A 27831-nucleotide genomic window follows, 5' to 3' on the forward strand; every position below is an offset into this window, starting at 1 on the left:
AGTGCTGGACGCAGTACTCCAGGTAAGGGCATACCATTTCCTGGTACAGCGGCATGATAATCTTCTCTGATCTGTTAGTGATCCCCTTCTTTATCATTCCTAGCATTCTGTTTGCCCTTTTTGCTGCCGCCGCAGATTGTGTGGATGGCTTCATCAACTTGTCGATCAGAACTCCCAAGTCCCTTTCCTAGGAGGTCTCTCCAAGTACCGCCCCAGACATCCTGTATTTGTGCATGAGATTTTTGTTACTGACATGCATCACTTTACACTTATCCACGTTGAACCTCATCTGCCATGTCGATGCCCATTCCTCGAGCTTGATTATGTCACGTTGCAGATCTTCGCAATCCCCCTACGTCTTTACTACTCTGAATAAATTCATATCATCCGCAAATTTAATCACCTCGCTCTAGTACCTATGTCCAGATCATTTATAAAGATGTTAAAGAGCACGGGTCCAAGCACCGAGCCCTGTGGCACCCCACTGGTGATGCTCTTCCAGTCCGAGTATTGTCCATTTACCCCCACTCTCCGTTTCCTATGCTCCAGCCAGTTTTAAATCTACGTGAGTATTTCACCCTCAATTCCATGGCTTGCAATTTTTCGAAGTAGTCGTTCATGCGGAACCTTGTCGAACGCCTTCTGAAAATCCAGATATACAATGTCAACCGGATCACCCTTGTCTATCTGTCTGTTTACTCCCTCAAAAAAGTGCAGCAAGTTCGTCAAACACGATCTACCTTTGCTAAAACCGTGCTGACTGGTCCTCATCAGCCTGTGTCCATCAAGGTGATCATTGATGCTATCCTTTACCAGTGACTCTACCATCTTTCCCGGTACCGATATCAGACTCACAGGTCTGTAGTTCCCCGGATCTCCCCTCGAACCTTTCTTAAAGATCGGTGTAACATTCGCCACCTTCCAGTCTTCCGGAATCTTTCCCGATTTGATCGATAGATTGGCTATTAGTTGAAGCAGTTCAGCTATGGTACCTTTCAGTTCCTTGATGACCCTCGGATGGATGTCATCCGGTCCCGGAGATTTATCGCTCTTAAGCCTATCAATCTGCCTACATACCTCCTCTAGACTTACCGTCAATCCTGTCAGCTTTCCGTCTTCGTTTCCAGCATATAGCCTGATGGGTTCCGGTATGTGGGTATATCTTCTTCGGTAAATACAGATGCAAAAAATGTGTTCAGTTTGTCAGCGATTGTTTTGTCCTCTTTTAGCGCTCCCTTTATTCCATGGTCATCCAGCAGTCCCACCACTTCCTTTGCAGGTCATTTCCCCTTAATATATCGAAAGAACGGCTTGAAGTTCTTCGCCTCCTTGGCTATTTTTTCCTCCTAGTCTCTTTTGACCCCTTTTACCGCCTTATGGCACCTGCATTGATGTTGTTTGTGCTTGTTCCAGTTTTCATCCGTTTTTGACCTTTTCCATTCCTTAAATGAAGTTTTCTTGTCTCTGATCGCTTCCTTCACCTCTACTGGGCAGACTTGTACGGTCTGTGTCTGTGCATGGCCGTTTGGAGGAGGATGGGCAGGGGAGGACTTCAATGGCTGGGAGGGTGTAGATGGGCTGGAGTAAGTCTTAACAGAGATTTCGGCAGTTGGAACCCAAGCACAGTACCGGGTAAAGCTTTGGATTCTCGCCCAGAAATAGCTAAGAAGAAAAAAAAAAAATAATAATAATTTAAATTGAATCAGGTTGGGCAGACTGGATGGACCATTCGGGTCTTTATCTGCCGTCATCTACTATGTTACTATGTTACTATGTTACAATGAGCCACGCCGGTTCTTTGTTCTTTTTCCTCTTGGATCCCTTGTTGATACACGCAATATATAGATTTTGCGCCTCGGTGACTGTGTCCTTAGAAAGGGACCAAGCTTGCTCTAGCGTTTTTACATTGCTTATCCTCTTCTTAATCTTCTTCCCTACCATGAGTCTCATCCTTTTGTAATTCCCTTTTCGGAAGTTCAGTGCCGTGGCTGTCGTTTTGGACCGATGTTTCTCCCCTGCATCCAGATCAAAGCGGATCATATTGTGATTGCTGCTTCCCAGCGTCCCTTCTACTTCTACATCTTGTGCTGGTCTTCGCAGGCCATTTAGAATTAAGTCCAGAATTGCATTTCCTCTAGTATTTTCCTTGACAAGTTGTTCCAGGAAGCAATCGCCTACAGCATCCAAAAACTTGGTCTCTCTAATGCAGCCGGAGGTACCTAGGTTCCAGTCTATTCCTGGATAGTTGAAGTCACCCATCATAACTGTGTTGCCTCCCTTGCAGTTGCGTTTAATCTCGTCTGTCATTTCTCCATCAATTTATTTGGACTGCTCTGGGGGTCGGTAGTAGATGCCGATCTTCGTTTCCAGGCCATTTGTTCCTGGAATTTTGACCCATAGAGACTCTAACTTATCTGTCAGTTGTGGCGTGTTCTCTCCAGCAGATTCAATTTCCTCTTTGACGTATATGGCAACACCCCCACCTTTTTGAGCCACTCTGTCTCTGCGGTATAGTTTGTATCCTGGTAGCACAGTGTCCCAGACGTTTTCCTCAGTCCACCATGTTTCCGTGATGCCTATGATGTCAACGTTATCTTTTTGTGCTATGGCTTCTAATTCACCCATCTTATTTGTAAGGCTCCTTGCGTTTGTGTACATACACTTGAGTTTGCAGGTTTTTCCTTTCTTGCATTTCTTTCCCTCTTATGTCCTTTTCGATCTCTCTTGCCTGTAATCTGGTGAGTCTTTCCCTCTATCTTCTTGCACGGTATCCTCTGGGTATACCGGTTCCTGAACCATCGACTCTCTCTCTCTCTGTCGACTTTCCCCTTCTTCCTAGTTTAAAACTTGTCCACTTCTCTCTTGATGTTGCTTGCAGGTAGCCTCGTTCCGTCTCTGCTGAGGTGTAGTCCATCCTTCCTGTAGAGCTTGTTCTTCCCCCAGAACGTTGGCCAGTTGCGCACAAAGTGGAATCCTTCTTCCTCACACCAGCGCCGCATCCACGCGTTGACTGCTTGCAGCTCCATCTGCCTCTTCTCATCTGCCCTGGGTACAGTAGGATCTCCAAGAATGCTATTCTCTGCGTTCTGGTCTTCAGCTTCCTTCCTAGCATCCGGAACTGGTCCTTCAGTACTTTCCTGTTGTAGTTCCTATTGCTCAAATTGTTCATCCCCAAATGGATCACCACCGCCGTATCTTCTTCTTCCACACTGTTGAGGATCCTGTCGATGCGGCTCACTATGTCTTCTACCTTGGCTCCCGGTAGGCAGGTCACCAGCCGATCAAGTCTTCCTCCCGCTATGTGGCTGTCAACTTGTCTGATGATGGAATCGCCCACGACGATTGCTGTCCTCTCTATCTTCTCCTGATTCTCCAGCCTCAGGTCCGTGTCCCTGGTGTATATCCATCACTCCTGCCGCAGGTCCGTATCCTTCGTTCTTGCTACTGTATCACCCATTTCTTCCTGGAGGTTGTCTATCGGGTGGTCCACACTCTCTGTAGGTGTCTTTCGGCAGTTCCACTGTTGCTGGTAATTCTCCACGGCCTCCCTGTTTGCCTCCTCTATGAACTTCTTCAGCTCTCGGACTTCTTCCTCGATGATGTCTTCTGTCTTGCTTTCTGCTTCCTCTGTCTGGACCAGTGGTTCTTAACCTGGGTTCGACCGAACCCCAGGGGTTCGGTGAGTCAGTCTCGCGGGTTCGGCGGAGGCCAAAACACACCTCCGACTCATATAGCGCTTCGGTCACGTTCAATTATTCACTATCAGTTATTCAGTGATTTTGATCAAGACTGATCGTGTACTCGGTTTCTTGATCTATCAATCTGTAACTAACGCCTTATATACATCAATCAATTTCTGATCAAAATTTGTGATTTAACTGATAGATGATTGAACGTGACCGAAGCGCTTATGATTCGTGATGATACGCCCCGCTTGTCCATAATTGGCTGCAGGTGATCACGCAACATCGCTTGGCCTATCTGTGCTGCAGGGGATTTGATGCGCACAGTAGTCGAATTGTAACTGTTGTGATGGTACGTCGTGTGATACCTAACTTAATATTTTAATCCCATACTAACTATGTCGAGCAAAATACGAAAGTGGTCAGACGAATATGTACAATATGGATTCACATGTATAACGGAACATGATGGGAGTCAGCGTCCTAATTGCATGATTTGCAATGCCAAGTTGAGTAATTCTAGTCTAGCTCCGGCAAAACTAAGGGAACACTTCCTTAAGCTGCATGGAGATGGAAAATACAAGAACACAACGCTCGCTGAATTCAAGGTGAAGAGAGCAAGATTCGATGAAAAGGCTACTCTGCCTGTTCTCGGCTTTGTACCCATCAACAAACTGATCCTCACAGCATTGTACGAAGTTGCTTACCTGATCGCAAAGCAGGGCAAACCACACACCATTGGTGAAACACTCATAAAACCAGCTGTGTTGAAGATGGCGAATATCATGCTGGGAAAAGCGGCTGAAGTTCAGTTATCTGAAATTCCTCTTTCAAATGACATCATCAGCAACAGAATAGAGGACATGAGCAAAGACATCTTGGCTCAAGTAGTTGCAGATCTGATTTCAAGCCCGGCAAAATTCAGCCTTCAACTCGACGAGACCACAGACGTTTCCAATCTAAGCCAGCTTGCAGTATTCGTGCGCTATGTGAAAGACGACATGATAAAGGAAGATTTTTTATTTTGTAAGCCTCTTACAACAACAACTAAGGCAACTGATGTGAAGAAACTTGTGGATGACTTCTTAAAAGGCAACAATCTTTCGTGGGATATGGTTTCTGCAGTTTGTTTGGACGGAGCTCCAGCCATGCTCGGAAGAAAGTCCAGTTTTGGTGCGCTAGTGAATGCCGATGCACCACACATCATTGTTACGCATTGCATTCTGCACAGGCATGCGTTGGCAACAAAAACCTTGCCTCCAAAACAGGCAGAAGTTTTAAAAATTGTTGTGGAATGCGTGAACTATGTGCGAAATAATGCTCTGAAGCACCGCATCTTCAAGGAGCTGTGTAAAGAAATGGGATCTGAATTTGAGGTACTTCTGTACCATTCTAACGTTTGGTGGTTATCCCGGGGACAGGTGCTGAATCGTATTTTTGCCATGCTTGTGGAATTAGCTCTGTTTTTGCAAGAGCAGCAACATTGTCATGCTTCAAAAATTCTGAGTTCATTCTCATTTTAGCGTACATGGCTGATATCTTTGCAGCTCTCAATCATCTCAATAAGCAGATGCAGGGTGGTGGTGTCAACATCATCGAAGCGGAAGAAAACCTGAAAGCTTTTCAAAAAAAGCTACCATTATGGAAACGATAACTTCGCAAACTTTCCCCTGCTAGACAACTGTGTAAGCAAGATCGAAGATATATCTGGAATCGGAGACATTTCTGTACCCGCGGAACTGAAGCAAACTATTGCCATGCACTTAGATGAGCTTGCAAAGTCTCTCGACGGATACTTCCCTACAAGAGAGTCATATCCAGCATGGGTGAGACAGCCGTTCACGTTTAGTGTTGAGACAACAGATGTCAATGATGAATACCTCGATGAAATCATTGAAATTCAGCAGAGCCAGGTTCAACAGCAACTCTTCAGAACAACAACGCTCTCAACGTTTTAGTGTCAACACTTGGTAACGTACCCTGTTATTGCTAAGAAAGCTCTGGAAATTTTCATACCGTTTGTTACAACATATCTTTGCGAGCAATCCTTTTTGAGGATGCTGGACATAAAAACGAAGAAAAGGAACAGACTTTGTTGCGAAAATGACATGAGAGTGGCACTTGCCAAGGTAAAGCTGCGCATTTCTGAACTGGTCTCTGAGAGGCAACAGCAGAAGTCACACTGATTTGCAGTAAATTTCATTATTATGTTATTATTATTCGAAATATAGGAGAACTTTTTTGTTTTCAAAATTGATATTATTTTTTCCCTCACTGTATACCTATGTTTTGAATTTGTAAAAATCATATTTTATTTTTCCAATAAAGAAGGGTTCGGTGAACACGCATATGAAACTGGTGGGGTTCAGTACCTCCAACAAGGTTAAGAACCACTGGTCTGGATGTTCTCTGCATCTCTGTCTCCCTCCTCCCCTGCTTGAAGTGCCCCCAGTTCCAATATTCTGCCCTCCAGGAGTCTGACTTGTCTCTTCAGGCTCTCCAGTTCTCCGCATCGGGCGCATACGTAAGACCGCCTCCCAGAGAGGAGGTATTCATACATATGGCAGACGATACAGAAAACTGGGTAGCTCAACATCTTGCTTCCGTCTGCTGCTTCCATTGCTGTCTGCTTACCGGTCTTATGCGGATGCCTTCTGGGTTTGCTGTGGTTGCGCCTGCTCTTTTATCTGCTTTTTTCCCCCTTTTGTTCTCTCTGCCTCTCTCTGTAGCTGCTTTTCTCCTGCTCAGAGTCAGATCAACTCTGCTCCATTGGCCCCTCCCCTTTTAAGGCGGAGCTTCGGTGGTGGAAGTTGGAGGTGGGTGGTTGGAGCTAACTCTCACCGATTCCCCTATTGGTCTCCTGCCTCTGCTTTTCTCTCCTGCTCTTTTATCTGCTTTTTTCCCCCTTTGGCTTCTCTCTTCCTCTGCCTCTCTCTGTAGCTGCTTTTCTCCTGCTCTCTCCTGCTCAGATTAACCAGTCAGTAACATTGACGGAGAAGTCTCATCAGAGAGGATATCCAGAAACTATTGTGTCTAGAGCAGCTAGACGGGCTCTTTACAATCACAGAGAGGCCCTATTGGAGTATCGGAGGGAACAACCTCAAGGGGATGTGAACCCTTTTGTTTCTAAGTTTAATCAGATGTCTCCTTGTGTGAAACGGGTCATGCAAACACATGTTGGGCTCCTGCGGGTTCACCCCTGTTTTCAGGATACTAGGATCTTTTTTGCTTATGGAAGGAACAGGAATCTATGTGACATCTTGAGCCCTAATATGTTACCTGCAGTGGACAAGGAGGGTGTTCAGAATGGTGAACGGGGATACCACAGTTGTGGTGGATGCTCTGTGTGCTCTCTGATGCTAAACATCACTGAATTTGTGCTTCCGGTTTCAGGACTAAGGTTTAGACTGAAGAGCAATACAACCTGCATTACAGAGGGGGTTATTTATATCATCATATAGCCCCTGTCCTTTGTTATATGTGGGACAGACCTTACGGAAATTGAGGGTCAGATTACTGGAGCACAAGTCATGTATACATACTAAGAGAGTGGAAGAATCCCTGTTAGTGCACTGCCTTGAAGCCCAACATGCTTTTAGTTCACTGCGGTGTGTGGTGATTGATCATCTCCCCTGCTCTGTGAGACGTGGTGACTGGAGACATCAGCTACGTCAGAAGGAACAAAGATGGATCTACAATCTACAAACCATTCACCCAGCTGGGCTGAATGCCCGAATTGAGTGGGTGGCGTTCTTTGGTTGAAGCTGGCTGGGGATTGGTCTGACTGAAAGGGGAGGAGTCTGTACTCCATTTTGAAGATACTGGTTGCTGGAGAATTCCACACCTCAGCTTCTATGTGTGTCGATGTGAGCAGTTGGAGCACTTGGAGAGCCTCTACAGTTGCTGGTGGAGTAGGCTGGAGTAGGTGGAGTCATTCCCCTGACGCAGTTCAGCGAAACGGAAGTTTCCCCGTTGGGAAAGAGTGACTGCAGGGCCAGGCAGACTTGCACTTTTTGGATGCATGGAAGACAGCCTGGACACCGTCTGCAGCAAAGTGTTTGTTTTTTCCTGCTTACCATTGACTGTGTTTGAGACTCATATATGTGCTGCTTGCTTTACTCACATTTTTTGGAGTTTTGTTATTTGGCGTGCTAGATTTTTCTTTTGAGGTGGTTCCTACGAGGGCTACTATAGTGTCTCTCACTGCTGAGTGAACTGATACATTTTGGACCTTGCTTAATGGTTGTTTATAAGTGGAGTATTTTGCCATATGAAGATGAACTGAGGCTTTTTCTCCACTTTTTCCTTTTTCTTGTTGTTTGTGTGTTAAGTGAATGAGCGGGTCTTTGTATGAGTGCAGTGGGTAGACCTGGTGGTGGTGTCAAGTAGGTCCCTTCTATGGTTTCCAATAGGGCATAATTCATTAGTTTTAGGAGTTTTGTATGTCCTTCCTGAGATTTTTTTGGGTAGTTATACTACTGTTCCCCAGGACAAAATGAGCAGACAGATGAAGAAATGTTTTCAGAGATTTAGGAACAAGCTCCCCCTTTCCCAGAAGGTTGCCCAGTTCCTAACAAATCTAAATTCCTCATCCCTGCACCATCATCTCAACCACGCATTGAGACTTCAGAGATCTACCTGCCTTTTGGGTCCTGCGCTTAGAACTGGGAACATTTCTGAAAATGCAACTCCGGTAGATCTGGATTTCAGCTTTCTACCTAAAAGCCTAAATTTGGCTTCCAGAACCTCCCTCTCACATTTTCCTATGTCATTGGTACCTACATATACCAGGACAGCTGGCTCCTTCCTAGCACTATCTAAAATCCTATCTATGTGACGCGTGAGGTCCGCCACCTTCGCACCAGGTAGGCAAGTTACCAGGTGATCTTCATGCCCACCAGCCACCCAACTATCTACATGCCTAATAATCGAATCGCCAACTACAACTGCTGTCCTAACTTTTCCCTCCTGGGCAGAAGCCCTTGGAGACACATCCTCGGTGCAAAAGGATATTGCATTCCCTGGTGGGCAAGTCCTAGCTAAAGAATTATTTCCTACTTCATCAGGGTGATGCTCTCCTTTTATATCATTTTTTTTCTTGTTGTTTATCTATTTATGAAGTTTTTCTAATGTGGGCATGAGTGATAGATTCCATAAAAATGTTTTGCTTATAATGGTATAGATGCTTCTCTTTTCTTTATTGGGATAAGCACTTTTCTGTCCATAGTCTGTATTGAGAAAGACATGGGGAAGCCACTGCTTGCCCTGTATCAGTAGCATAGAATATTGCTACTCCTTGAGTTTTGGCCAGGTACTAGTGACCTGGATTGGCCACCGTAAGAACAGACTACTGGGCTTGATGGAACATTGGTCTGACCCAGTAAGGCTATTCTTATGTTCTTAATTATTATTTGGTTTGTCATTTGAAAATGTTAATAAAAAAAAAATCCTAGTGTTTTGTTTCCTCAGCATGAAATTTCTTAAGAACATAAGAATTGCCGCTGCTGGGTCAGACCAGTGATGCATCGTGCCCAGCAGTCCGCTCACGCAGCAGCCCCCAGGTCAAAGACCAGTGCTCTAAATGAGTCCAGCCTCACCTGCATACGTTCCAGTTTAGCAGGAACTTGTCCAACTTTGTCTTGAATCCCTGAAGGGTGTTTTCCCCTATAACAGCCTCCAGAAGAGCGTTCCAGTTTTCTACCACTCTCTGGGTGAAGAAAAACTTTCTTACGTTTGTACGGAATCTATCCCCTTTCAACTTTAGAGAGTGCCCTCTTGTTCTCCCTACCTTGGAGAGGGTGAACAATCTGTCTTTATCTGCTAAGTCTATTCCCTTCAGTATTTTGAATGTTTCGATCATGTCCCCTCTCAGTCTCCTCTTTTCAAGGGAGAAGAGGCCCAGTTTCTCCAATCTCTCACTGTATGGCAACTCCTCCAGCCCCTTAACCATTTTAGTCGCTCTTCTCTGGACTCTTTCGAGTAGTACTGCATCCTTCTTCATGTATGATGACTAGTGCTGGACACAGTACTCCAGATGAGGGTGCACCATGGCCCAGTACAGCGGCATGATAACCTTCTCCAATCTGTTTGTAATCCCCTTCGTTATCATTCCTAGCATTCTGTTCGCCCTTTTCGCTGCTGCTGCACATTACACGGATGGCTTCATCGACTTGTTGATCAGAACTCCCAAGTCTCTTTCCTGGGAGGTCTCTCCAAGTACCGCACCGGACATCCTATATTCATGCATGAGATTTTTGTCAACAACATACATCACTTTACACTTATCCATGTTGAACCTCATTTGCCATGTCGATGCCCATTTCTCCAGCTTGATTATGTCATATTGCAGATCTTCGCAATCCCCCTGTGTCTTCACTACTCTGAATAACTTCGTATCGTCTGCAAATTTAATCACCTCACTTGTCGTACCAATGTCCAGATCATTTATAAAGATGTTGAAGAGCACGGGTCCGAGCATGGGTCCAAGCACTGAGCCCTTCAGCACCCCACTGGTGATGCTCTTCCAGTCCGAGTATTATCCATTTACTCCCACTCTCTGTTTCCTACGCTCCAGCCAGTTTTTAATCCACGTGAGTATTTCACCCTCGATTCCATGGCTCACAATTTTTCGAAGTAGTCGTTCATGTGGAACCTTGTCGAACACCTTCTGAAAATCCAGATATACAATGTCAACCGGGTCGCCCTTGTCTATCTACCTGTTTACTCTCTTGAAGAAGTGTAGCAAGTTCATCAAAGAAGATCTGCCTTTGCTGAAACTGTGCTGACTGGTCCTCATCAGACCGTGTCCATCAAGGTGATCAATAATGCGGTCCTTTATCAATTATGCGGCCTCTACCATCTTTCCCGGTACCAAGGTCAGACTCACCGGTCTGTAGTTTCCTAGGTTTCCCCTTGAACCTTTTTTGAAGATCGGCGTAATATTCGCCACCTTCCAGTCTTCCGGAATCTTTCCTGATTTGATCGACAGATTGGCTATTAGTTGAAGCAGTTCAGCTATAGACCCTTTCAGTTCCTTGATGACCCTCGGATGGATGCCACCCGGTCCCGGAAACTCCGGAAATTGAGGGCATAGGTTGAAGTTAAGAGGTGATAGGCTTAGGAATAATGTAAGAAAATACTTCTTTACAGAAAGGGTGGTAGATGCGTGGAATAGTCTCCTAGAGGAGGTGGTGGAAATGAAGATTGTATCTGAATTCAAGATAGCATGTGTGGGATCTCTTAGGGTGAGGAGGAGTTAGTGGATGTTATGGATGGGCAGGCTGAATGGGCCATTTGGCCTTTATCTGCCATCATTTTTCTCTGTTTCCCAAATTTCCAATTTGACCGTACTTCAACCAGTGGTCATCTTGAAGGGGCTTGCAGTCATGTCATTTATTTTTTGAGCTTCTGGCATGTCAGTAAGTTTAGGCACTCTATTCTCTGGAGCCTCTTTAAGGGTCATAATCCAGGAACCATTTTTATTCTGGGTTAATTTTATAGCTTTTATTGTTTTTGGTTTTTCTTAAAATTATCTTGCTTATTTGTGGGGTTGTTTTATTGAAAGCCAGCCCTTATCTAGGGATTCTCAATTCTGTGACTCAGTTGAGAAAGCTTGCCTGATGTTCTCTGATGACTGCAGATTAATCCAGCACACAGAACCTTCTCAACCTACCCTTTAAGTTTATATATACGGTTGAAATGTGCTTGTCTGCGCTACACACATCACATGTGCTCTAAAAACGTTCTATTTTATTTATTTATTTATATTAAAAATTTCTGTACCATTTAAAACTAAATGGTTTACATAATTTACATATATAATTTGATAAAAACATAAAACAGACAAACAATCATCAGAAATTATATCTACAAACTAATACCATAGCTTTATATAATGAGAATCATGAATAATTCATCAACTGTGCAGAGCGGAAAATTATTGGCTAAAAAGGGCATCTACAAATCATTGCGTCTTGAATAATTTTCTAAACATGCCCTTTCATATTGGGCCTACGAGGGAGTTCCATATTTAAACTCCTGCACAGCATAAAGTCATTTTACCAGTCTCCACAAGCCTTGGGTTAACATTTGTCTTCAGTAGAGCTAAATTCTCAGAACCAACTGGTAGCCAATGGCTTTATTGGAGCCTTTGCACTCTAATGAACCTCACTCCTAAGCCCCAGAGTATGTGGAGTATAATCTTTCTCATATTTACTTCGAATGATTATGGTAGTACTTGCTTCGTGCCAAAGAGAACTTCCTTCCAGGGTAGATAAGTTGTAAACATGGATAGGCGACATTTCCAGGTGTACCTGAAAATTCTGTTTAATGGCATCCAGAATGCTGAAGGGAAATATTTCAGTATTTTTCTGCCACATTTTCTCTGTTTTGGACTGTATTTCTTGGTACTGGACGAGTTTTTCTCTCCCCGTGTGATTCCGAGAAATCGCTTGTGGAATGTAATTCTGCAAATGGTCATCACATGTGCTCTGAAAAGTTTTCTAGGTTCTTTTTTTATGCATCAGCACTGTTGGATGATTTTACCTTTTGTATGGCTATTATCCTGTGTCTCTGGGGAACACCTATTATAAGTAAGTTAGGTTTGTATAGAAAAACCTGCGGAATGGAAAAGTGCTGGTGGATGCATCACTGAAGCCATCTTCACAGTGCGCAGCAGCCTCGAAAAAAGCCAACAGGATGCTGGGCATCATAAAGAGGGGCATCACAACCAGGACGCGGGAAGTCATCATGCCATTGTATCGAGCGATGGTGCATCCACATCTGGAATACTGCGTTCAGTATTGGTCGCCGCACCTCAAGAAGGACATGGCGGTACTTGAGAGAGTCCAAAGGAGAGCAACGAAACTGGTAAGAGGGCTGGAACACTGCCCATACGCCGAGAGGTTGGATAGGCTGGGGCTCTTCTCTCTGGAGAAAAGGAGGCTCAGGGGAGATATGATAGAGACCTTCAAGATCATGAGGGGCATAGAGAGGATGGATAGGGACAGATTCTTCAGACTGAAGGGGACAGAAAATACGAGGGGGCATTCTGAGAAACTGAAAGGAGATAGGTTCAAAACAAATGCAAGGAAGTTTTTTTTCACCCAAAGGGTCGTGGACACTTGGAATGCGCTACCGGAGGAAGTGATCAGGCAGAGTACGGTACAGGGATTCAAACAAGGATTGGACGGATTCCTGAGGGATAAAGGGATCGTGGGATACTGAGAGAGGTGCTGGGATGTAACACAAGTATAGAAAGCTAACCAGGTAATAAGTATAGAAATCCAACCAGGTCGTGCATGTGCAAGACCGGAGGGTTAGGACTTCGATGGGAAGATAGGACTCAATGGGAAACCAAGGTGGCAAGGGGGCCCCTTCTGGTGACTCAGACAGGCCGTGACCTGTTCGGGCCGCCGCGGGAGCGGACTGCCGGGCAGGATGGACCTATGGTCTGACCCGGCGGAGGCACTGCTTATGTTCTTATGTACACAGATAAGTTCTATTCTTATTGATTTATATTCCGCACTATTCTCATAATAGATTCTAGGCAGATAACATCAATTAAAAAAAAAACTATTGTGTCCAAACAAAATTATTAATTTAACAATCATGAAAAATAAAAGTTTTTACCAATTTTCTAACAGTATAATAATTTTATCTGAATATTCATTGTTGATGGAAAGGTGTGATACCAAATCATACACATAACTTTAGGACAGATCTTTCATGCAGCTGCTCCTGGGATCAGGCCCACTTTAATCCAGGTAAATTTTACAGGAACAAATGTAGCCAGTGAGTTGGGGTGAAGTAGGGAATATTTAAACTAGTAGGGCTTGTCCAGCCTTCTGGAATTCGTGTTCTCTTTCTATTTAATTTCCCCCATGTTTTTATTTATTCTGTACTTCTCTGTCCTTTTCCCGTAGTTCTAATTGCCTCTTCCCCCCCCTTACAGTGCAGCTGTCTGATGAGGACTCAGATGCTATGGTAGATGATCCTAATGATGAAGACTTTGTTCCTTTCCGCTCCCGGAGGCCGACACGCATGTCTCTACGTGCGCAGTTGGCACAGCGTTCTGCTCGTACATCCATAACTAAGATGACATGTGCTCACTGCCGGACGCCTTTACAGAAGGGACAGACTGCATACCAGCGCAAAGGGCAGCCTCAGCTCTTCTGCTCATCTGCATGTCTTACTGCCTTTTCCAAGAAACCGCTGTCTAGGAAGATCTGCGCCTTCTGCAAAAAGTATGTGCATCTTTTCTTTCATTAGTGTCTGTCACTATCTTCTGTCATATCCTTCCACGAAGATTACCTGGGGGCTTCTTCTGTCTAAGTCTCCTAAGCAACGTTCTGTCCCTGCAGTTTAAATATCACTTTTCATATACCTAAACCAGCACAGGAGATATTTCCCAGGGTATAGAAAGTATATGTACAAATGGTTGCTCACTATACCCTAAGATCTATATGCATCACACTTATGAAAGCCCAAAAACGGTGTACTTTTTCAAAGTTGGACTCCTATCAAATTTGGGTGAAAGTAGTGTATACTTTTTTTCTTTCTGTTGCCTTGCTATTACCATCCTCCTTATCCTCATATTACCCTGGGCATCTTTTTTGCTTCAGGGTTACAACTGATCCCTACGTGGACCACTCTCTAGTTCAGAGGTGGCCAGCCACAGACTTCAAGGTCTGCAACCCAGTCAGATTTTAAAGATTTCACACAATGAGTGGAGGAGTAGCTTAATGATTAATATAGCGGACTGCGATCCTGTGGAACTGCACCTCCTTGTGACCCTGGACAAGTCACTTAATCCTCCTTAGGTTGTGAGCCCACAAGAGACAGAGAAAGTACCTATATATAATGTGTACAGTGCTCGTACCTCCAGTAGTGCTATAGAAAGGATTAGTAGTAGAATATGCATGAAAGAGATTTGCATATACTGCTTCTATTGTGTGTAAATAGATCTCACGATATTCATTGTGGAAATGTTAAAAACCCAACTAGGTTGTGGCTCTTGATGACTGAGGTTGCTCACCTCTGCTCTGACTGGACAGCAGAAAACCAAAATTACCATGGAGCCAGTATTCATCAGGCCACTTGATCGTAAAGCTTATGTGGGTAACTAATCTAATCTAATCTTCCATTTGTGAGTCGCACATACCTATACAAGTTAAGACCTATTCAATAGAAACAATTAAGGAAAGTTTTGGATTTAGAAACCAGCCCATAAACTTAGGAGCCAATGACTGAGACTCTTTCCACTAACTGTCTCCACTGAAGTTGAAGAGTTGGGGGTCTTTTCTGAGATCTAGCACAGTTCCTTTAGGGCCTGGTTTACTAAGGCTGTTTCCCAGAGGCCACTGGCAGAAATACACAGCTAGCTGCACCCCTTACAAGCCAGCTTCCCCCACCCCCCAGCTCCTAACACCAGCCAACTAGACCCTGTTCGTGACCTAGCAAGCCTGTGATCCATAAGCCAATCCTCTACCCTAGCAAGTCAGCCAGCCAGACCCTATTCCTGTGCTAACGAGCCAGTCAGCCACCCCCTAACTTCATCCTTCTTTACGACTAATCTTCTCCCTACTGTCTGCAGAGCAGGAACTTCCTCCTCTCTACACACTGTGGCTCTGGATGAGTCTGCATAGTGCAGACAGGCCCACCCACAAAGAGGGCACATAAACCCCAGGAAATTTCTACTTGCCATGGCAGCCAGCATCTCAGACTTTACACAATCTGGGTTAAAGATATTTTTGCAGTCTGACTTAACTAAGTCCAGGGTTGCAGGTCTTGTGACTCTTATTTTTTGATCATTGGGAAATGGAAGGTGATGGACTTTGTTTGTTTTATGCCAGCTGCAGTAGCCCAAAAAAATCCAGATATTTAATGCTGGTATCTGGGTGATGGATGGCAGTGAATATCTAGATAAAATGGTGATAAATGCCCTTGTCTGGCTAGTTACCTATTTAGTGGACTAAGGCTAGTTGTTAAGATACAGTAAAAGTCCACCTAATACTGCATCTTAATTTTCCCATGGGAGTCACTAACCTGCAGTATCTATGTACTGATGCTCCAAGCTGCTTCTTAAAGTGTCTTCCCAATCTAAAAGGAAGCCTCCCTCCAGCCTGCCTTGTACAATCCCTGAGGTCTAGTTGCATTAGGGCAGGGCTGCCCGAGTCCAGTCCTCGAGATCTACTGGCAGGCCAGGTTTTCAGGATATCCTCAATGAATATGCATGGGAGAGATTTGCCTGCACTGCCTTCTTGGTATGCAAATCTCTCTCTCATGCATGTTTATTGTGGGTATCCTGAAAACCTGGCCTGCCAGTAGATCTCGAGGACCAGACTTGGGCAGCCCTGCATTAGGGTATACCCAATTCTCAGTTGTTCAAGATAGTACTGGCAGCCCCCTACTGGTAGTCTTGTGCTATATCACTAGGAGGTCTAGCTATTGAAACTACCACTAGGGTTGCTGGGACCATTTTTGAATTGTGTTGCATTTGATTCCACCATCTGCTCATCCCCTTTTCTAAGGAGAAAAGTTTCCTTATTATTCACACTTTATTTCCTTTCAGCCATGTCATGACCTCCTTGTTTCTAAAAGTCTTTACATTGGAACAACATAGGGCTCGTCTGCATTTTTTTATTCCCTTTGAGTTATTTGAATGTTAAATATCTCTATTCTTGCATCCCGTCTTGAAAGGAGCAATGCATAATATTCAAGTAATTTATGCAGATAAGGGAAATGAGACTTTTTTGTTCATCCTTCAGTCAAATGACCCCTCTTCTGTGCTGATACTTTGCTTCCTCATTTGTCTTAGGGAAATTGTGAACAGTAGAGAATCTGTTATGGCACAGACTGGGTCAGGAGGGTCTTTTCGTGAATTTTGTACTTCTGCCTGTCTCTCCTTATATGAAGCACAGCAGCAGAAACCTGCAGCAGAGACAGCTGATACCCCAGATATCATCAAATGCAGCATGTGTCACAAACCTGGAGAGGTGAGTAGTAAGTTGTGTCTCAGGTGGCTTTTGCAATAAAACTTTAATTTACCTAGGTTATCCTTCCAACAATGACCCGCATACAGATTTCATAATGGGTGAGTAGAAAGAGTAAATTAGATGGAGGCTGCCATGGCAAGGTGTTTGCAGCATAGCCCACCTGGGTGTAGTTTCTGTAGAGAAACGTGTGACGCTCCATGTCAACATTTTACAGACTTGCAAAATGTCTGCAGCACAAATATAGCCACATGTTATGTTACGTTAATATAATTCTTCTAATCCGCTACTTTCTTACACAGGTTCAGCTTTAATAGAAGTAACTGTGAGCAATTGAAAATATCACTTTTCCACATAGTCCCCATGTAGGACAATGCATTTGTTGTATCTTTCAAATAGCTTCTGCATTCCTGCAGAGAATACATTTTTTGGCTGCTCCCAAAACCAGGTGAGCACTGCTTACTTTACTTCATGCTCTGCCTTTTGCTCTCCGGGTCGCAGTGCTGCACCCATGTCTCATCGCTGGTGACAATTATCTCCAGAATACTCGGAACTTCTTCATGCCATCTCTGGAACCTCCATACGCTGTTTGAGAACCTATTTCTGTATCCCAAGTCATCATGTATTATGGCAAATACAGATCTATAGCTGATATCCAAATATGCAGCCAATTGAGACAGTTATCAGTCAGTCTTCTCTAATCAAGGCATCCACCCTGTCAATATGCGCTTGTGTGCGTAATGTTAATGGGTGACCAGAACAACCTTCATCGGTTACACCTGTTCTTCCCACTTTAATCCTTTTTACTCACTCATAAACCTTTCATTGATTCATGGTGCTATATCCATACTGAGTCAATATCTAACTCTGAATTTCCATAGGTTTCACTCCCTTTGCCAAAGTGCTTGGAGACATTATCCCTGAGAGGAATAACTCTACCTAGCAAGAGGATCTATATAAATACTATATCAGGCTCTAGAAGCAGTAAAAGCATAGAACTGCAGCTTGCAGTGCAACAGCTTAGTTGTACATGCAAAATATGGTTCCACTTCTTCACTAAATACAGCTCCCTCCCCCCCACTACACTCTATCCTAACTTTCTTCAGTTTCTAGGCCCCCTCCTTATCACAGTTTCGTAGCCTTTTCCAATCTGCAGTAAGTCATTATACAGGCTTCCACCCACCACCATGCTCTCTCTTGCTTTCTCCAAGCTCTTTATCCACTAACTGATCTGAATGGAGTGTAGCTAGCTGTAGTCTCTCCAGAGAGGCAGCAGCAGCTGTACAGAGCTCTGGGTTCCAAACTCGTCAGCAGTTGCAATGGAAGTGGGGATTAAATGAAAATGGAAAGGGGGAGATACCAAGAAGTAAGGCTGAAATAAAAAGTAACAGTGGACATGAGAGAAAGAGTAGTTGTGGGAGAGCTTGTGGACGCTGTAGTACAGTGGCCCCCAATCCTGTCCTGGGGGACCACTAGCCAGTCAGATTTTCGGGATAGCCCTAATGAATATGCATGGGGCAGATCTGCATGCCTATCATCTTCATTACATGCAAATCTCTTTCATGCATATTCATTAGGGCTATCCTGAAAACCTGACTGGCTGGTGGTCCTCCAGGACAGGGTTGGGAATCACTGCTATAGTAGCTTTGATCTGAATAAGGCAGGCGATTGGAAGTGTTAGATCCTTTATTTTTTATTGCTGAAGCTATATGAAGTAAGATTGGTGTTGGGAGGACTTCAGCGAGCATGTTGATCTGGGCTCCGTTTTAGTGAGGTCATGGCCCCTGTGATTCATGGATGGAGAGCAGATCAGTTAAAGGCTTGCCTGGTAATTAAGAGAAAAGATAGGTGGGTGGGATGTACAGCTTTCTTGGATGTAGGATTGATGTCCTTGGGAACGAGAACAAGATAAGCGGATTATATAATACTGAAGGGAAATTTGGTACTTGAATGGGCAACTAATTGAAATATCTTTTATTGTGTTTTTACAGATTCAACATGAGGTGAGCAATGGGAACGTGGTCCACCGGCTCTGCAGTGATGCTTGTTTTACCAGATTCAGGGCCACGAAGGGCTTGAAAACCAACTGCTGTGATAACTGTGGCATTTATATCTATAACAAGGGACTTCCCCTAGAATATCTGTTTCACGAAGGGCAGCAGAAACGATTCTGCAACTCAATGTGTTTAAACAGCTATAAAAAGGTAAGCACTGTTTGCAAAACTGGATTAAATCTGGTAGGGGGAGGGGGGATGGACCAAGGGTACAAAGTTGTATCTGCTCTAAGAATAGAAAAAAATACTAAACAGTACACAAGAGAACTTTCAGAAGCCTTTCATGGGTGAAGCAGTGCTTTCTGTGCACATCCAGTATCCATTTGAGGTTATGCAGATGACCTGTGAGTGATTGAGTTCACCTGGACTGAGTGAAGGTAGACATTGGGGAGAGTTTGCATTTTTATATTGTAAAGCCAGAAAAAAGGAACAGATATTGTTATACGTTTAAAACAAATCTCCATTCTCAAATATGACACTACTTAGTAAAATATTGGATTTGTAAAGAAAATAGAACAAACCAAAACTTTCCCCCATTTCTCCTCCTCCCTATGTCCCTTAGCCACCTCCTCACCTATCCACTCAGGCTCCCTCTTCTCCACAGCAGGACCTCATAGTCTCACTTCCAAATTATTTAAAACTGCATTCTGAACACACATCGTCAAAGTTCCCAAAAAGGGGGTCCACACTAATAAGAACTGCTACTTAGTCTTGCTCTCTGTCGCATCCATAGACATGTATTTTATTTTTGGTTATGTGGAAGAATTAGTAATTCATGCCCTATAGTCCTCCAAGTAACTCTAAGCTGTTGTTAAAATTGTCTGTAGTACCTGAAGATTGGAGGGTGGCCAATGTTACGCCGATTTTTAAAAAGGATTCCAGGGGAGATCTGGGGAATTACAGACTGGTAAGCCTGACTTGAGTGCTGGGCAAAATAGTGGAAACAATTATAAAAAATAAAATTGTGGAACATGTAGACAAACATGATTTAATAAGACAGAGTCAGCATGGATTCAGCTGAGGGAGATCTTGCCTCACCAATTTGCTTGACTTCTTTGAAGGTGTAAATAAACATGTGGATAAAGGTGAGCCAGTTGATGTAGTGTAAGCATGTTAAACTCGCAGCCCACAACAAACATATTTGCGGCCCAGCCAATGTAATCCAATAAGTCATAACTAGAGTTACAAAATTTTTCCCACAATCCATCAGCGCCGAGCAGTCGCCTATCTAAGTCAGTCGAAAACGATACAATGTAAGAGTATAACCAGTTGCTTCTTATTAAGTACTACGATGCAGATGAGTTTGGTACCTGAGATAAGTTCTTGCCTCTAGTCATAACGCACCATTTCTCCCCCAATAATACTAACAGTGAATCATATGATAATACCTACCACGCCATTAGTCTTGTATTGACTTGCTTGGTGTGCCTAATAGAGAGCTGCACGGGAACGGGGATGACGGGAATCCCGCGGGACCCGCGGGGATCCCGCGGGTTCCCCCTTTGGGTCACGGGGATCCCGTGGGGACGCCCCCTAGGGTCGCGGGGATCCCGTGGGGACGCCTCCGAGGGTCGCGGGGTTCCTGCGGGGTTGGATCGCAGCGGGGTTGGTCGAGCCGCGAGGGTAGTCTCCTTCTCCTTACCTGCCCTGTCGCAGCACACATCCGAACGGAAATCTTCCCGATGTCAGCGCTGACGTCGGAGGGAGGGCTTAAGCAAAGCCCTCCCTTCCTCCGACGTCAGCGCTGACATCAGGAAGACTTCCGGTCGGCTGTGTGCGGCAGGGCAGGTAGGAAGAAGGCAATGGCGTACGAAAGAGGGGGGAGGGGGCGGACCGCCCCGGAGAATGTGCACAGCCGGTCAGATCCCCCGATCGACCGACAATAGGCCCGGCCGACAAATCTCCCTGCCCTGTAGCCGCGAATCTAAATTACCTCTTACAGCAGCTTCACTACTTCAGCTGCTGTAAGAAGGTAATTTAGATTCGCGGCTACAGGACAGGGAGATTTGTCCGACCGGGCCTGTTCTGTTGTCGGTCGGGTGCAAAAGCGCCACAAAGGTGGAGGCAGGGAGGGAGGAAAGGTGGAGTGGAGAAGAAAAGACGCTTAAGGGGGGAGAAGGCCGCTGAAAGCACTGGGGAAGACAAAGGGGTGGAAAAGAACGCTGAAAGGACATGGGGTAAACGGGAGGAAGGGGGGGAAAGGACCCTGAAAGCACTGGGGAAGACAAAGGGGTGGAGAATGCCACTGAAAGGACATGGGGAAGACAGAGAGGGGAGAAGGATGCTGCCTGACAGGACATGGGAAAGATGGTGGGGGAGAAGGACACTGAAAGGAAATGGGGAAGAGGGAATGGGAAGAAGACGCTGGCAGGGAAGAAGACAGAGGTGCCAGACTATGGGGGGAGCGGAGGGAAAAAGATGGGTGCCAGACCAATTTGGGAGGGGGGAGAAAGGGAGAGGCACAGTAACAGAGCAAATGGAAGACACAGAGAGAAGAGAGGCAGTGGATGGAAGGAATTGAATGAGAACATGAAGCAGAAACCAGGCAATAAAGGTAGGAAAAAAATTATTATTATTATTTTTTTTTGCTTCAGGATAAAGTAGTATATTAGTTGTGTTGATAAAAATTTATAAACATTAGAGGCTCTGGTAGAAACCCGTTTACAAAGTATGTATTCTTCCCAATTAATATTTCCAAATTAATAAAGTCTTTTTGCTTATTTTTAAATGGGTTTCTACCAGAGCCTTTAATTCAGTAGCATAATTAAATGAAATAACTATTTCTGTAGTTTATAGGGACGGGCGGGGACGTAGGGGATTCCTCGCGGGGACGGGCAGGGACGGAGGGGATTCCTCGCGGGGACGGGTGGGGACGGAGGGATTCCTCACGGGGACGGGTGGGAACGGGTGGGAGTCCTCACGGGGACGGGTGGGACTTTGGCGGGGACGGGTGGGGACGGGTGGGATTTCTGTCCCCGCGCAACTCTCTAGTGCCTAACAGGAAATATTTTGCCTTTGGAGTACAATAAAAATACGAGTATAGCTTTATTTACATTACACTTATTAATTTATGCAGTTATTCTGTGTCTGGCAAGTTAATATTTAAGAAAAAAGTACTGGTTTTTATTGGAATGTTTAATTTTTTTGTGTTAACGATTACTCATTTATTTCAGCTTTGTATTCAATATGTAGATCATAATACTATGCTTGAGTGTTTAGTTACCATAGGAATTTCTGACCATGCATTGAATTGGTTCAAGGGTTTCTTAAAAAAATGTACTTACCAAGTTTTTAATGATGAAGTTTATTCTTCAGCTTGGAGTAATACTTGTGGAGTCCTTCAGGGATATCTGTTGTCCCCCATCTCTTTTTAATCTCTACATGGCTTCTGTGAGTTCAGAATTATCTAAGTTGAACTTACAGTCATACTATGCAGATGATATTTTCATTGTTATACCTATTATCTCGCTGTATATATTTGATCTTGTGGAAAAATGGGCCAGGAATTTCAAACTTAAACTGAATTCAGAAAAAAACAAAAAGTTTTCGTAGCAAGTCCACTTAATAAAATCAAGGAGACTTTTCTAGTACTAAATGGGATAAATTACATTATTCATTTTAGATCAGGGGTGTCAAAGTCCCTCCTTGAGGGCCGCAATCCAGTCGGGTTTTCAGGATTTCCCCAATGAATATGCATGAGATCTATTTGTATGCACTGCTTTCATGGTATGCTAATAGAGCTTATGCATATTCATTGGGGAAATCCTGAAAACCCGACTGGATTGTGGCCCTCGAGGAGGGACTTTGACACCCCTGTTTTAGATTAATCTTTAACTTTTGAAGCTCTTACAGATATGAATTACTATACTCTCTGGAAATTGCGCTCTCAAGTCATATTTTGACTTTTCATCTTTCAGGTTACTAGTAGAGAGCTGCCCGGGAACGGGGACGACGAGAATCCTGCGAGACCCGCGGGGATCCCGCGGGTTCCCCCTTCAGGTCACGGGGATCCCGTGGGGATGCCCCCTAGGGTCATGGAGATTCCATGGGGATGACCCCTAGGGTCACGGGGATCCTGCGGGGGTTCGATGCAACTGGAGCCGCGAGGCTCGTCTTCTTTTTCCTATCTGCCCTGCCGCAGCACACAGCCAACCGGAAGTATTTCCCGATGTCAGCGCTGACGTTGGAAGAAGGGCTTAAACAAAGCCCTCCCTCCCTCCGACGTCAGCGCTGACATTGGGGAAGACTTCTGGTCGGCTATGTGTGCTGGGGCAGTGCAGGCAGGAAATAGAAGACGAGCCTTGAGGCTCGAGCTCCATTTTGCTGGTAATTTGCTTGCAGATGAGGGCTGGGAGGCGGAACACAAAAGGGGGGAGGGAGTGCGTTTTTGGACACAAGGCATGAATTTGGGAGAGAGGATGGAGGAAGGGAGGGAAAGAGGTGGGGGAGGGAGTGCGTTTTTGGACACAAGGCATGAATTTGGGAAAGAGGATGGAGGAAGGGAGGGAAAGAGATGCTGAGGTGGGGGAGGGAATGCGTTTTTGGACACAGAAGGCATGGACTTGGGAGAGAGGAAGGGAGGGAAAGAGATGGTTGTGTACACGGGAATGGAAGAAAGGAGAATTTTTGGTCATAGGGAGGGAGTGAGGTACAGATGAGAGGGAGAAATATTGTGGTGGAAAGGGAACAGTGGGACAGATTGAAATGGATGCAAGAGGGAGGAATGTTGGACATAGTGGTGAAGGGAATGGAGGGAGAGATGTGGCATGGTGCTGGAGAGGGGTGATAAAAGGAGAAATGTTGGGCATGGGGCTGGTGAGCAGGCACGGAAAATGAGAAAGGGATAAATGCTGGACCATGGTAGGAGGAACCAATGGACAGCAACAGAAGAATTTACAGAAGATGGGAAAGCGGAAAAAAGAAACTGGGACCAACTTTATGGAAAAATAAGTCTCTAGACAACAAAGGTAAAAAACGGAATTTATTATAATAATAATAATAATAATAATAACTTTATTTTTCTATACCGCCACAGTCAGACGACTTCTAGGCGGTTTACATAGTAAGAAGGCTGGACATTCAGCGAATATTAAAGGTTTTAAAACAATACAAAACAAAACAATAGATCCACATACAATACGATACTATACAATACCGTGAGTCTGAATAACAATACTATACATTAAGTCTAAATACAATACTATACATTAAGTCTAAATACAATATCGTACAAAGAGTCTAAATGCAATACAATAGTTTAGAGGCGAAAGTTACGTATTAATTGATTGGAGATCTAAGGGTAATGAGTGTCTGAGGGATTTAGAACAACCATGAGTTGGAGTTCTGGGTTCGAGGAGATCAAAGTATGAGGGGTTTGTAGAGAGAGAGAAAATGCGTTTAATGGGGAGAGGAGACCTGGTGGCGTTGGGGACCGTTTTAGTCAATGTATTTTGCGAATAGGGCAGTTTTGATTGTTTTGCGGAATGCATTATAAGTTACATTGGGTTCGATTATGTGGTTTTTCAGCCAGATTTGCTGTCTGTTCGCTTGGAACTTAAAGGTTCTATCCAGGAAGGCTTTGTATCTGCAGCCTGTAATCTTTGGATATGCAAAGATGTTTTTGTTCCTGGTCGTTCTTGTGGGGTTGTGTAGGGTGAAGTGTGTTTGTAGATATGAAGGTGCTAGTCCCCAGGCTTGTTTAAAACAGGTGCAAGCAAATTTGAATATAATTCGCGCTTCTATTGGAAGCCAATGCAGTTTTTTATAGTAGGGGCTGATGTGGTCGTTTTTTCTTAGTCCGAAAATTAGGCGGACGGCGGTGTTTTGTATGAGTCTTAGTTTTTTGATTGTTTTTTGTGGGATGCCCAGATATATGATGTTGCAATAATCAAGAAGGGATAGGATCAGTGCTTGTACCAGCAACCTGAATGATGTAGGGTCAAAGTATTTTTTTATGGTCCTTAGTTTCCATAGCGTGTAAAAACATTTTTTCACTAGTGAGTTTGTGTGGTCAGTCATAGTTAGATGAGTGTCTAGCGTGATACCTAGTATTTTTATGTTTTTGGAAATTGGGTATTCGTGGTTGTTTATTTTTATCGATGTATTCGTGATTTTGTCATTAGGACTAGCCAGAAAGACTTTTGTTTTCTCTGCGTTTAGTTTTAGTTTGAAGTTGTTGGTCCATTTATTGATTTCGGTCATTGTGTATGAGAGGTTATCTACAATTTCTTTTGTGATGTCGTTTAAGGGTATAAGGATGGATATGTCGTCGGCGTAAATGTAGTGTATTAAATTTAATTTTTGTAGTAGGTGGCCTAAGGAGGCGATATAGATATTGAAAAGTGTGGGTGATATTGACAAAAATATGTTAGCTTTGGGAAATGTATATAGTAGATGTCTTTGTATTGTGTTCAAAAGAAAAGGAAATGCATTTCTGGTTTTATTTCTACAGTGTTGAAGTACTTGCTGTGACTGGTGGGGATCCCCAAGCACCGCCAGCAGAGGACCTCCTCTAGAGATGGCCAGAACTCCCCTCCGCCAAGCACAGCAGTCACTGGCAGCATCCATGAGCCACTGAGGTGCCAACATCTGTGACTCAGGGACGCTACTGCTGCCTGCCAAGCTTGGCAAAAGGGACCCCCGGCCAACTGCAAAGGAAGTCCTCAGCTGACAGCTTGGGGGTTCTCATCAGCTGAGTATTTATATTTTATATTTACATTAGAGGCTCTGGTAGAAACCCGTTTACAAAGTATGTATTCTTCCCAATTAATATTTCCAAATTAATAAAAGTGTCTTTGATTATTTGTAAATGGGTTTCTACAATTCAGTAGCATAATTAAATGAAATAACTATTTCTGAAGTTTATAGGGACGGGTGGGGACGAAGGGGATTCCTTGCGGGGACGGGTGGGATTTTGGCTGGGACGGGTGGGATTTCTGTCCCCGCGCAACTCTCTAGTTACTAGTTCAATCTCTTGTATTAAGTACTTTGGATTATTGTAATATTATTTACCTGTGATCTTATAAAGAAAAACCCGTCAAGAGACTGTGAATTATTCAAAATACAGCAATATGATTGATTTTTGGTTTGAAAAAATCTTAACATATCACCCCATATTATAAAAAAATTACACAGGTTACCAGTTGAAGCCAGAATTATCGGGTCCTTTTACTAAGGCGCGCTAGTCTATGGACGTGTTAGCATTTAATGCGCGCTAAAATGCCTTAATAAAAGGACCCCTATATTTTAATTTACATGTCTGTTATAAAATGTTGTTAGGCTTTGCACCTATTTACCTTTCAAAACATTTTGTATTTTCTGCGAATTTACGATGTACACGCGGAGGTTCTTTGTTCTCATTTCCTACATTGAAAGGATGGGTTTATAAAAGGTTGCTGGATAAAACTCTATCCTATCAGGCTGATATTTGGGGTAAAACCATAAGTGAATTGCTACTAAACTCTTCTACATATCAAACATTTAGAAGATCTTTGAAAACTTATTTATATGATAAATTTGTTTAAACTATCTTAGTGATGTATTTCTGGCATGTGTTCATGTATGTACCTTCGCTGTGTTTGGCAGCTTCTCTTGATATAAACCACTCTGAACTGTAAGGTATTACGGGATATAAATAAACTTTATTATTATTATGTCTTTATCAAAACCAAGTGGTAATAAAACTAATGAAAAATTGCTGATGAACATTGAAATTTCCAAGAAAAGTGGGAATTGGAGTATTTTTGCTGTGAAGTAAAAGATAAAATAATTTGCTTGATATGTAATAATGCTATTCGTGTGCCAAAGTCATATAACATTAAACGGCACTATGAACAGCATAAATCAAAATATAGCAATTACGAAGGATTAATGAGACAAGAAAAGTTGAAAGAGCTCAAGTTGGGATTGAAGAAACAACAGTACATGTTTACTAAAGTATCACAAGAAATTGAATCAGAGTTGATAGCTAAACACTCGAAATCTTTTACCGGAGGTGATTTCATCAAGGAATGTCTAATAAAAGCTGCAGAAATTATTTGTCCTTGAAGTGTGAAGGTTTTTCAAACAATTTCTTTGTCTCGAAATACAGTTGCAGAATTATTGATTTGGCCAGCAATTTAAGTGATTAGATCAAAGCAAAATCATCTAGTTTCGAAGCTTTTTCCATTGCCTGTGACGAGATTACAGACATTGAGGGTGTAGCTCAATTAGCTTTGGTTCTTCGTGCTTGCGACACGAATTTCAAGATTTTTGAGGAATTATTGGAACTAGTACCGATGTGTGGTACTACAACAGGTCAAGATATATTTAATTGTGCTTATGAACTTCTGCAAAAATACAATTTACCTCTGTCAAAACTAACTTCTGTAGCTACAGTTAGAGCTCCTTCAATGGCCGGAAAAACCAATGGTTTTGTGGCATTACTGCGAAAAAAACAAAGTGAAACTTGTGACGGATCCAAGATTAATCATACACGTTGCATTATGCATCAAGAAGTATTATGCACAAAGGTAATAAACATGGAAAATGTGTTGACATTTGACAAAAAAATTATTAATTTCATAAGATCTCGAGGCTTAAATCAGCAACAATTCTCTGCTTTCTTAAGTGAATTAGAAAGCGAATTTTCTGGTTTGTCCTACTTTACCAAGGTATGTTGGCTTTCCTGTTCCAAGATCTTTACACAATTCTGATTGTTTTCTGATCCAGTATGGTTACAAGATTTATCCTTCATGGTTGATACAATAAAACACTTAAACGATTTAAATTTAAAACTGCAAGGAAAAGATCAGATCATTATGAACATATGTAATGTAATGTAATGTAATTTATTTCTTATATACCGCTACATCCGTTAGGTTCTAAGCGGTTTACAGAAAATATACATTAAGATTAGAAATAAGAAAGGTACTTGAAAAATTCCCTTACTGTCCCGAAGGCTCACAATCTAACTAAAGTACCTGGAGGGTAATAGAGAAGTGAAAAGTAGAGTTAGAGGAAAAATAAAAATAAAATAAACATTTTAACAAGACAGCATTGATCTAAATACTTTGGAAGGTAGAAGAGAGGAGAAAAAGGAATAGAAGCAGAAGGGGGAGCCGT

The 27831-nt window shown here is 43.4% G+C and overlaps 1 protein-coding gene across 13 annotated transcripts in view; it reads left to right on the top strand.

Annotated features, from left to right (window-relative positions):
* Nucleotides 1-27831, top strand: part of ZMYM3 (zinc finger MYM-type containing 3) — a 677821-nt gene that overhangs the window by 261872 nt on the left and 388118 nt on the right. For all 13 annotated transcript variants that reach the window (XM_033945153.1, XM_033945158.1, XM_033945160.1 and 10 more), the window contains 3 exons: nucleotides 13636-13927; nucleotides 16501-16678; nucleotides 18667-18879. In XM_033945153.1, coding sequence (XP_033801044.1) covers nucleotides 13636-13927; nucleotides 16501-16678; nucleotides 18667-18879 — 683 coding nt within the window. The remainder of the gene's footprint in view (nucleotides 1-13635; nucleotides 13928-16500; nucleotides 16679-18666; nucleotides 18880-27831) is intronic.

The sequence above is a fragment of the Geotrypetes seraphini genome, chromosome 5 (assembly GCF_902459505.1).
Source record: "Geotrypetes seraphini chromosome 5, aGeoSer1.1, whole genome shotgun sequence".
Taxonomy (NCBI): Eukaryota; Metazoa; Chordata; class Amphibia; order Gymnophiona; family Dermophiidae; genus Geotrypetes; species Geotrypetes seraphini.